The sequence below is a fragment of the Thermobia domestica genome, chromosome 7 (genome assembly GCF_964235325.1).
Source record: "Thermobia domestica chromosome 7, izTheDome1.hap1.1, whole genome shotgun sequence".
In the NCBI taxonomy this organism is placed as follows: Eukaryota; Metazoa; Arthropoda; class Insecta; order Zygentoma; family Lepismatidae; genus Thermobia; species Thermobia domestica.
The window spans coordinates 30,297,716-30,310,298 of NC_137460.1; the positions used below are offsets into that span (position 1 = coordinate 30,297,716).

General features: G+C 34.3%; 1 protein-coding gene across 4 annotated transcripts in view; it reads right to left on the reverse strand.

Annotated features, from left to right (window-relative positions):
• Positions 1-6,020: 6,020 nt before the first annotated feature.
• LOC145689968 (uncharacterized) overlaps positions 6,021-12,583 on the reverse strand; it is a 40,723-nt gene continuing 34,160 nt past the window's right edge. For 3 of the 4 annotated variants that reach the window (XM_081764369.1, XM_081764367.1, XM_081764370.1), the window contains 2 exons: positions 9,482-11,658; positions 6,023-6,155 (listed from right to left, as the gene is read on the reverse strand). In XM_081764369.1, the coding sequence (XP_081620495.1) occupies positions 10,305-11,658 (1,354 nt within the window). In that variant the 3' untranslated portion in view covers positions 6,023-6,155; positions 9,482-10,304. Of the gene's footprint in view, positions 6,156-9,481; positions 11,659-12,583 lie in introns of all 4 variants that reach the window. The other variant, XM_081764368.1, reaches the window with a different exon arrangement.

The following is a 12,583-nucleotide window of genomic DNA, read 5'->3' on the forward strand; positions in this document are numbered from 1 at the left end:
TTAATATTTTCTAATCCTATCAGTGTTATTAATTTAAAACTCAAACTATTATTCAGTTCAACTTTTTCCTTTTCAATGAACAAATTATTTTCGTTCCGTATTCTAAAACAGATTTTCGAATTATGGATTTTAGTATTAAAACCGAAAGTGATAGATCTATAACATCCACTTGTTATAGAGGGATAAGGCTGAATGTGTAATCTGTCCTTCAGACAGTAAGTCCAAATGACAGCATTCTCTCTAAATACTGCACTTCGATCCAAGATAATCAGAATTAAAATAGGTAGTTGTATAGATCCCTACAACTCCCATTTTTTCCATTAATGTAAAGGCTAACGTACGATTTATTCCTACCATACTGAAGCCAAATAAAGAGACTAGTTTTTGCCTATCTGTTATCGTGTTTCTTCTCAACCAGATCTCACACAGCCAGAGAGTTGCATATTTAGTGCGATCGCATCTCTTATGTTGCAATTGTCGCTTGTGGGTCTGCTACAACCTCGCTGATAGATGTCTCCTAAAACTTCTTACGAAATCCTCAAGCGTATGTAGACTCTTTTGAATACTCCGAAACCAATCTTCTGCTCCTCTGGTGAGAGACATTTGGGTGATCACTAATTTCTGTTTGTCTATTAATTTAAAGAATTTCAATGTTTAAGTAGCTTCATCAAGGAAGTTCTTGGTGTATCCATTGTCTAGGCTGAATTTTGGGAAGTCTCGTAGATCCCTAAATTTGATGGTGGTTCCAAGTGTAGTTGCCATCACTTCTGGTTTGATTTCTTCACTAGCTTCCTCACGTTGAGATAACGGTTCTTGCAACACAGGTTTCGAAACGGTAACAGAGTTTCGTAACGTGGTATCACCGGGGTTAAAGTTGAACTCATTAAATTAAATAATGGTAAGTAGTCGTAGTAGAAGGCTGGATAAAAATATTGTTAGGTTCTCCAATATTTCTTAAACTACTGGAAACAGTGGTAACTATTTATCAGTTTCCGAACTTAAAACTGTGGGGATACTCGTGACAACTTCTACAATATCATCATCCTCGACTCTGTTCCTTTGTCATCATTGCTCAGTTTCATTTTCAATGAATGAATTCTCCTGTTGACGGGATCAAATAATTCAACTGCAGTTTCTGCCAAATCATGAATATCCGTGTCATGGTCCTTTAACTTGTGTTTGGTTTTCACATCTTTCTTTAAACTTCAGTCTTCGTTTGATTCTATCAAGCTTCTGACGATACTTTCCACTTCGGACAGTTTTCTTTATGTAGTTTCTTCTCTTATCTTCAGTTCCTTTATGTCAGCATTGAGAGGTTCCATCATTGCTTTCTTGTCTTCTCGCAATTCCTCACGAAGGGAGCTCATATCTGCTTTTTGTTCCTGATGGAACATACTCATTTGCTTCAACATTATGAGCATTATATCCTTGGGAGTCATGTCACCCAGGAACGAAGGTTCTTCAGGTTGTGTTCCTGATCAGTCTCTAAAACTTCTGTTATTTTAAGCACCATCTCTTTTTTTATAACTTTTCCGATTTGTCTTGAGTTCATCTTTCTTTCCAGTGTCGCCACTCGATATATCCTTCGGTATAGTAAAATAATTCCTTCCCATATCAAAAATCCATTTTCTTTTTCTTTTACATTATCTATCTCTTTTTCGTTTTTTTTCTTCTTTAGTCGTGTTTCATCATTTTCTTCTTCTGATGACTTGATCAAAGTATCCACAGATTCGTCATTCTTATCTTTCTGTAAATCACATTCATTTCAAATCCATTTTATATTTTTGCCCTTCAATCTCATATTTTTCTTCTGGCATTTGTAAACATTTCAGATGAAAAGATCTTACACACATACACTCGACAGCCTTCGCGGTGTGTAATGTCTTTTTCGCGCACACTTTCCACCAGCGAAATTTGTCTTTTGACAGCAGATATAGACAATAACTTTATTTTCTTTCTTCAACATTTCTATATTATCGTTATTTACAAGTAATTTCCACCATCTCCCATTTACCACTTTATTTAGTTTCACACCCTTGCAAAATACATAAAAGATCCAAGAAGTATTGAATATCATTTCCGCATTTTTTCCAACAAACAACCAAGTCATTATCGCAAATGTTACTTTCAACAAATATGATTTAGAAGTCGCTTGTCTTACCAGATGAAATTCGCGAAGTTAATATTTTATTTGTAACTTCCAATTTTTCTTTCGTTAGTACAATACCAATCAAAAATCTCTCGACTATTTCATTGTTAAAATCCTCTAATAAACTACTGACGTCGTTATTATACAAGTTATGACATCAATAAACGCTGGTTTTTGTAAATTTCTGTAACTAACTCTGCGCATCAGGGTACAATCGATATTTATCTTGTTCAATGATTAGTTATTATGATGTCACCTCCCTTCGTGGGCGCGCGATACTGCCTATTGGAAATTGAAAGTAACGCCCAGTATCGCCATTCGTGATAACATTCACGAAAAACAATGATGAACATAGGTTTTTTGATGTCGACCCTTACCTAAAGAAAACGTCGGAAGTTGTTCTCAGATATACATTCGAAATTTAGAATGTGAGTCATCGAAAGAATTGAGTTATACGCTTCAGGAAAGTAGCAAATTAACATAATATATAGTGTATAGTCTATGGCGTACTTTAGTAAGTGACATAAATAATTTACTATATAACAATAATTAAAATAGAATTAGTTTCATTATATTTATATATTTTCTGACAATACAATTTTGAAAATAGCACATTTATACAACACATTAATCATATATTCATTTTTCTTTACAGCTCTACAGCAGAAGTGCAGGACATAGGGATACCAGGTACAGGGATTCATCAATTTTGGTATCTCAAACAGTTTTTAGTAGAAATTAGTTATTAAATTAGATTTATTTACCTATAGAATTGTTGATGATGATAGTAGTAGCAGTAGTAGTAATGGTAACTTTAAAATAATTTTAAGTGAGGTTGTTTTCCTTTTTCCAGCAGTCAAGTTCCTGTATTTCATTTATATTGCAATACAGTAGGCAGCAGAAAATAATAATGCTCTATATATAACGTTAATCCTATCAACCACTAGGTAATACCAATTCTTGTGATAGTGAAATCTAAAAAGTAGTTTAGAGAGTAAATAGAGTTCAAATTTCTTTTTAATAGTAGAATATTAGAAATAACAGAAAATAAGAAAAGCTTTGTGTGATAACCCGACCAAGAAAAACTTGTCAACGCGAGTTATGGAGAATCCCGCAGATGAAATTTGATGTGAATGGCCTTTTACTGCTACCTAATTTCCGGTTTCCTTCGAAAACCTCTATAGTTGCCTGCAGAAAGAAACGATTTATATTATCCATTAGTGATTGGCCCCGCAGGTAAACACGGCTTGCAAATGTAGACTCTGACTGACTGCGCGTGCACAAAAAAAAGAAAGAAAAAAGAAAAGAAAGAACTGTTGAATTCTTGTAACCCCGCTCACTACAAGGGTGAATATTTCAGTCATAGGGGATTTGCTGGAGTATTCAGTCTGAGCGCAACGATCTTTCAGTTCTTCTCAGTGCAAGTGCTTATAGTGATTGTTAGATGAAAAGTGAGCGTCTGGTAGCGGTAAACGAAATACTTGGAGAAGGGGCAAGGAAAATCCATCTTAATGATATAACGACTTCGCGAAATGTTTCTACTTCACACTTAGAGGTTAAGAAACCAAAGCTCATGTTTTTAGATGGCATTCTACCTACATAAGATGATGAGATTTGAGAAATACATTGTTCTAACTTTTTGAATGATGCTTCTGGTGGGCGGTACAGACAAGCCAAAAGTAATCTTCTGTCCTCTGTAAATTTCTCCATAATGATGTACTCAGATTCGAAGCTATAATGATAAGCTGACAAATAATTTTCCCTCAATAACATTTCGCAGAAAGAACACCCCACCACCACTTTTGTTAATGCGATCATTTCGGATAAATTTGGAGTTACTTAACAATACCTGCTCACTAGAAAGAGTTATCTTCAACCCAGTTTCAAAAACTAATACTACATTCAGATAAATAATTTTCCCTCAATAACATTTTGCAGAAAAAACACCCCACCACCACTTTTGTTAATGCGATCATTTCGGATAAATTTCGAGTTACTTAACAATACCTGCTCACTAAAAAGAGTTATCTTCAACCCAGTTTCAAAAACTAATACTACATTCAGATTCTCAACAGAGTGAAAAAGAATTTCAACTAATTATAATGACTGACAAGGCTCTGAGCACTAATGTGTACAGCCTTGAGCGTTGGTCGTTTCGGTTTATTAAGTTCTGTCTGCAATGAATATTGAAGGCCCTCGTGAAACACTAACAAACTGGACAGCTGTAGATAATTATTGTCCTCTAAAACAGAGGGACATTTTATTTAATTCAGTTAAGAAGAATGAAAAGAGGCTATGTTTCTTGCTTATATAGTCAGCCATTTTATTCATGTTATATTGAACACTTCAATAAAACATGTTGCGAAAAAGAAAACATGAACATCTAGAGGAAACATAAAACGAGGATTTAACAACAAAACTAGAAGAAAATCCATTGCTACAGATCATACAGAGTTTCCCTCAAACGAGGCTTTTGCTCCTCCAGAAAGTAAGTGGCTATTGGTATCCTCGAGTATGAGGCAAGGAAGAAAAGAAAAACCTAGTACTGACCTTGAGTAAGAGGAGAGCCGAAACTGGAAACAACAGGGAGAAAAGCATACAGAGGCCTTACGAATTTCCGATCTGACAATGGGAGGAGACGAAGGATGGACGAGCTCCTTCGTGGCTAAGCGGTTACCGTACGCGCCTATGGCATACGAGACCTGGGTTCGGTCCGGTGGGAACTGATGTGGTTCGGATTCCACGTTAATCAGTAGGTCCACGTCACATATAGCTTTGCTGCAGAACGGGACGTTAAACTGAGAGTCAACTCAACTTCTATATCCATTCTCAGATGAGAATCCAGACAAGCTTTACTCACATTGCGCTTTTCAGGTACATGTATACCTATAATTGACAACCATATCTAACACAAAATATTGACGAGAATAAAAATAATAATGCATTCACACTCTCTTCTCAGAAACACGAGCACATATGTTAAAAATATTACCATGCAAATGTAAACCTTATAAATCACACACATATTGCAGTTATCATTTTCGTTTATTTTAGAAAGCTAAACACTGACAAATATGCATACACAAAGAGACAAAGGACGCTGACACACAAGCAAACACATACAAATAATTCAGATGCAGAAAATAATAGTACGTGGACATACATTTAAGAAAAGAACGCATATGTATTACGAAAATAGTAAAAGAGAAATAAATCTATTACATTTTATAGGTACCGGTACAGTATGTAAATATTCCGTGCTTCGATAATATGCCAGTAACTGCTGGAGATATTCGCAATTTCAGTGTGTTCTTACAAGCTCATCCTTTGCAGAGATGAAATGTCTAGTACCGTTTCAAAGCAATACTATTGTTCCATCTTGGGTATACACCTGCTTGTAACCATACTTATGACCGCAGAATGCAACACTTCCAATCGAAGATGGCACAAGTCTTACTTGATGGTGATGTTGGAGCCCTTCAATTTTCTTTAATTGCTGAAGACTGTAGCCCTTGTTCGATAGCTCACAAACTTGTCCATTTTCGGACGAGGTTTGGCCTTTAATTTGGGGAAGATTCTTTGACGTCGACTAATGTCCATTGGAGCACCTACCCGCTTTTCAAATAATTTGATGGATATAATATTAATATCTTCATTTCTTCCTTCTGATATCACAAAGATCCGAAGGTTTTCCCTCGGCTGGTGCTGCTTCAATTCCGCTATCTTCTGCATATTACTAATTTCTGCCTCCCGGTTCCTTGGTTCTTTCCCAAGGTCATGCACTTCTTCAGAATTAAACTTTAGAGTTTCTTCCAGCCTCTCCTCCATTATTTTCGTAACTGATTCAATTACTGATTCTACAGTTAGTTTTGAAACATCAGAAATTTGCACCACTGACTTGACCTGTTTGCATATTTCCCGTACGAAGTCCTTTTGCTCTGCTTCGACCGCACTGTTTCCTTGAGATCCTATGTTAGTCTTAGAGAGAGCCATTTATCTGTAAAGTCTTCGTACGAAGAAAACAAATGGAAATTAATAAAATATTTGTACAAATTCTTCAATAGATACGAAACGATAATAAAGCTTTTGCATCTATACTGTACAGAAATGTAGTTTGTAGGGAATATTTCTTTCACAGAACTTTATTGCATGAAAATCACGGTGCGCGATATGTGAACGTCTAACCACTGCCCATCCTCCGGTAGTAATTTTAGTAATTTAAATCTGCGGTACTACATAGAATTGTTGAACACAATATGGTAATATAAACGGCGCATATTGGGATATTTCTTTATCTCACCCTCCGAACGTAATAGCTTGTTAAACGTTTTACTCGAACGACAGTACAATACTTTCTATACGTTTAAATCAATAATAGATTTTAAGATAACTGAGTCACTATTTAAGGGAGTCGGGGGCATGGCTGCTTATTGGTATAGCGCTTACCTCTGATGTGTAGTCCCTAGTTCGATCCCTGGCCAACTAAGTTTGAGGTGAACATCAGGCTCGTGGGTTTCCTTGGTATACTCCCGCTTCCTCCCACTTACTCATTCCACCAATTCATCTACCATCATTCACGTGGCATAGTTGTCTCCCCTAGTCTAACAGCCATAAGCATTGGACGTGGAACTGAAAAATTTCGTTTTATTTTTAAGGAGACGCTTCAGAAACATAATTATTAAATCATTTCCTTCAGTTTCGGGAATACTATAAATCTAGGCATAAAGGTTATTTACTTATTTCAATATTCGACTTCATATTATTCTTGCATTATAAACAATTGCATTGTTCTTCCTGATAGAAAGTAGTATTGTTACGAAATGTACCTTTCTTATTGTTCAACGTCTTAGGAATATGTTCCCAGGTTAAGTAATTCGGTGATGGTAAGTAATGAAACGGTGGAGTATCGAAGGTAGGACAAAACAGAAAAAAAAACGCTTACGGTGTCGGTTCACTACTAAGCTCACACTGGGATCGAAACAATCAGTTCGGATTTTATACGATTTCTCTCAGGAATAATTTTAATACGCGCAGGATTACAGTATTACTGCAAAAATGCTGGCAACATATTGAGCATCATGCGTAAAATTAGTCGGGCCACCTCCTGAAATCATCGCTGGAAGCAGGGATTCACACCAGTGCTGGCAACGCTAAGACTCACCCGTATAATAGATTGAGAATAGTTGGTTGAATACTAATTTCACAATACATGTAGCAAATACATAATTTTAAAAGGCGAGTCAGTTTAAGCATTTCTTCAGATTACAACGATAACGTTGTATGTATCATTAGCAATCTGTGCCTACTTACAGAAAGGGATCAGAGACGAATTATGTGAGCAGTATAATGTATAAAGAAAAAGAAAGACATATAGAGATTTCGAGATATTATTTGTGTAATCGGTAACTAAAATAAGAGTTGTTGTTACTATAGAACGATATAAATAAATGTACATATACGTAGACATCTTGACGAGTAAATAAGTGTATGTATAAAGGTCTAGATATTTTGTTGGATGTGCAGAAAAGTTAATTATGTACGCTTCTCATGGTCAAATATTAAAAACTAGTGAAGAAAGTGTTAGACGCGTTGAATTATTTTGAAGATTAACTTAAGATACGAACCAGGCCCTTACAAGATTAGTATTTATATTTTTATTATTAATAATAATTACTGAGTTAACTTGAGGAAGAACTTCTCAGGAATTACTTTCCGTTATTTACAAACAGAACAATAAAAAAAGAAACTCACAAATGACCTTAACTCTTTAACTGAAGGACTGATTGCTTTAAGTGTTGACAAAAAAAAAAACACCATGCGCAAAAAAAATAATTATTTACGTAGGTCTATATCGGTTCTTCAAACTCTGATTTACATTGTGTTCTATTATCTTCTAACACACATCTGTATAACCTTGTAATGTAATGAAGTTTATGGTACAGCAGTACAAGTAAATGTCATTTTATTTAGGTTTTCTGAGATCTTAAACTACTTTTCAAACAAGACTGACATTCTTCTGTATCTCGTACGCAACAGATGAACGAGACGCATCTTTCCACGAAAAAGATGCATATCTTAGATTATTATTTTTTTTAACTGTATTGATTTCGATAGGCTTTTGATAAATTACTCCTTCGTCTTATTTCCAAGAAAGCTTAGCGGAGAGGAACATATTGTGAGGAACTCAAATTCGCAGAAAAACAACAAAACACGTAATCAAAAGGTAGCCCAAACGGAGTCGTCACAGTCTGTTCCTAAGATGATATTAACATTACTTAATATGTTTCTACTTTTCAATCCTTTCATATTCAAAACGCAAATCATGTATCAAATTTACGCTTTATAATAGATGTATTTTTCTGTATAGCAGTTTTGTGGTTTTTTATTTCATTTTCCAGCCTTTTTCCATCAGATAAAAACAAATTTTAAAATAGGAATTTTATAACTTTGCGAAAAGATTGCCATTGAATTTCACGTCACATAATGACATTAAAACTGCAAGTATTATAAATTTTTACTATGGCGAATTTTCCCTTGAGCCTGTTTTTGGAGAAGCCCATTTTAGGTGACGCATTTCTAAAAATGCCGATGAATAACTTATTGAAATATTAGCTAGCAATGTTATTCACTGCTTATACACAAAAAATCGAGGAGTTTGTAGGAACAAGCAGGAAAAACAGTGCTCTTCTCTTTACCTGTAATATGTTCAGCGCCGTAGTTAATTCTTGGAATTATATTAAATCCGGGGATTAATTTATATATCGAAAATTTTAAGTGATTGCACAAACGGTCACAATGTTAAAATAAGAAAAGACTACTCCGGACGGTTCAGAACTCTTATCCTTCAAATACTTCATGTCCCCTAAATTTTGTTGACAACTAAAATGCCAATTCACCAACAATATAGAAACACTGAATAAGTTTATATTTGTACATTGAACAATACCGTCTTCCTTTCTCCACCAAATAATTTTAGTAGATGAAAGAGTAATCCACGAATCCTCACAAAAGAGTAACAAAAGGGAAGAGAAGTCCCCTGGAAGCAAAATATTTAATCTCAACAATACTCTCTGAGAATCTGAGAGCAATGTAGTTTAGCTGCATTAACGTGCATCATACTCAAGCATGATCCTGTATTTGTATTGTGATTTATTTCGAAAAATGGTAACTGACATTCACTCTTTTATATTCTAACCAATTGTGAAGGATTTGGAGATTACACTGCAAGGGCAGCAGTAATATACTTTCATTCTTATATATTTTGTAACTAATCCTTTTTTTTTTTTTTTTTTTTTAATCATTTACCAATTTCCCTTTTTGGGATATACTTACGTATTTGTATGTCTTCGAATAGTTCCCGCTTTACTAGTCTCAAGTTTCCAATTCGTTGAGACGTATTCATACTTTCCCTTGTGTCCTAATATTTTTGGTAATGTCTTGATATTTAAATAAAATTTACTGAATATTAACAGCGAACAAACGTAGTTTTGAAAAGTCGAAATATATAGTGATGTTAGCAATTTGATGTTTCGTAGCAGGTTATATGCTGTTTCTATTCTATAGTATGGAAATAATGAAAATTACTATCTTTCTCATGTCTTAACGTAAGTTGTGCAAATTTTGTTTTACTATTCTTTTCAGGCTGAAAATATATTCTATACATTCTTTTAAACATGTAACTATTAAGAATCGTCTTTCTCTGACATCATATTTATCTTTTGATATGAGTGGTTACTTTCTGAATTTTAATGCCCGCTTTTAAAGGAGTGGTACTGACACAAAATTGATCCACTTTTTCTTGTAGTATGTCTGCTTCAACAGCGAGTAAAAGTAACCACTTATTTCAAAAGCAGAGGATTCATATTTGTAAAGTATTTTTATATTTATATAGAAGTGAAATTTGTGCTAACCTATTGTCTCGAGGTTGGCCGTTTATAGACTCCTAATCAACTTCATTTCACGGAAGAAGAAATCGGTGAGAAATTTCCAATATAGAACTATTGCACCGATGAAACTCCAACGTGTTCATCATTCGTGGAAAATTCTTCATTATACGAATACAAGTTTTATTGGCTTAAATTGAAACTACTTATTTCTACAACAAGTTTTGTTATGAGTTTTAAGGTTCTTTAGGGTCAAAAATAATTTCCCACAGTCAACAATTAAAATTGTACTCTTCCCTATGAGTCTTCATGTGTTGAGAAACACTATAAGGTCTGGTGAACCTTTTTCCACATTCCTCACATTCGAAGGGTTTCTCTTTTCTGTGAACAGACATGTGATTTTGAAGATTACCTTTTGTGGTAAATTTCTTCCCACACGTATCACATTCGAAATTTCTTTCTCCTGTGTGGATTTTCTCGTGTTGTTGTCTGCTAGCAGATTGAATAAAATTCTTTGAACAATATGAACACTTATAAGGACGTAAACCAGTATGAATCCTAATATGCACTTTTAGGTCATTTCTGTCATAGAAAATTTTCTCACATTCATTACACGTGTAAATAGAGTCCCTTACATGCCGTCTCACATGATTCAGTAAACTACTTCTAGAACTGAAATATTTTCCACATTTATCACATTTAAAAGACTCTTTCATAATATGTGATTTTGCATGTTTATTAAGATCATTCTGCAGTTTGAACGCTCCACCACATTTACTACAAATATACTTCTTGTCTGTTACATGCCTTTTCATGTGCGTATAGCAATTGCTATATTCTGCGAAACTTTTTTCACAAATATTGCATGCAAACTTCTTCTGTCCGGTGTGAAGAATCTTGTGTTTTTGTAAGCTTCCGGCCACGGTAAATTTTGCCTCACATATTTCACACTGATACCTTTTCTCCTTGGTGTGTACCACGAAATGTTTTTCCAAATACGCTTTCTGAGAGAATGATTTTCCACAATCATTACAGTGATACAATTTCAGTCTTGTATGACCGTTAAGATGTTTATTAAAAGTACTTTTTTCTGAAAAACGTTTTGAACAGTATTCACATTCAAAAGATTCCTTAACACCATGTTTACTCTTCATATGTTGATGTAAGTTCGTTTTCGACATGTATCCTTTGCTACATTTTTCACAATTGAAAGGTCGCTTTTCAGTATGACTATATCTATGCCATTTCAGATAATGATCAGAATAAAATGATTTGTAACAAATATCACATCTGTGTTTCTGAAAATTAATATGCACTATCTCCATGTGTTGACGTAGATAATACTTTGACGCATAAGATTTTCCACATTCATAGCATTTCACAGGTTGACAAACGTTGTGTGTAATTTTCTTGTGTTGATGTAAACCCTGTTTTGATGTGTACGATTTTCCACAACCTGAACATTTCCAGACTTTGTATGAATTCTTATTTTTGGCAAGATTACCTTTTCGGAAATTCACTTTGTCAGGAACACCGGTGTTGCTCTTTCGAGTTACCGACTCTGAGGAATTAGAGTTTGAGTTGTCTTCAATGCATGGTGAACGTTGCATTTCAACAGATGTCCACCTGAAATATTGAGAATCGAACATATTATTATCTAACTTTACAAATTATGTTATTATTCTAGACACGAAAATTCAAAACAGTAGGTTAGGATACGAGTCTAGAACTCTGGTAAAAATTCAGAAAGGTAAAACTATAGAAAAGGGAAAATAAATGCAATCAGAAGAAAATCAGACAAATTTGTATCGAGAAAGCTCTTAGGTTAGAAGGTACAACAAAATACATATAACAGATGAACAAACGACGCTATAAATAGTACAAACAGATCGAATTTATGAAGGAAATTTTAAAAAATCTCATATTCTCTTACCGTTCATTATAAAATTTTTTTTAACATGGCAATTCATATCTCATTAGCGATTTACTCCACATTGTAATAATTTATTTAACCGAAAAATTTACTTCCTCTTTCTTTGTTGTATTTTCTTCCTTACAATATATAATGAAAAATTATTGGATACAAGTCTATGAATATTTGTCCAAAATATAATTGCTCTTGAATTTCCCTATGTCCTTTAAAATTGTGACTTTGACAACGGTGCATGGACGAATTAGGTGAAACCATGAAAAACAAAGAGTAGTGAAGCCTTTCCAACACACCTTGATGTCTGCTGTTCCAAATATTCAGATAATACTCCATTCCTTAACACAATGTTAGGTTCTGAGCAAAATAGTACCTTGCAAATGCAGAAAGCTTAATTTAGTTAAGGAAAATACAAACGCTTTTAAATAAAAAAAATTGTGACAGAAAAAGTACGATTTTAAGCAGTTCCTTCGTCGTCAATACAACTGAAAGATAATTCTACATTTTGCTTCGATAGTTTTGCGTCTATATAGTTCTTTCTTTCCATCAGGATTGAAAAATCTTGAACCTTGTTTCAATTCGAGGGGGTGCTGCTATATATATATATATAAGAGCTTTCCCGTT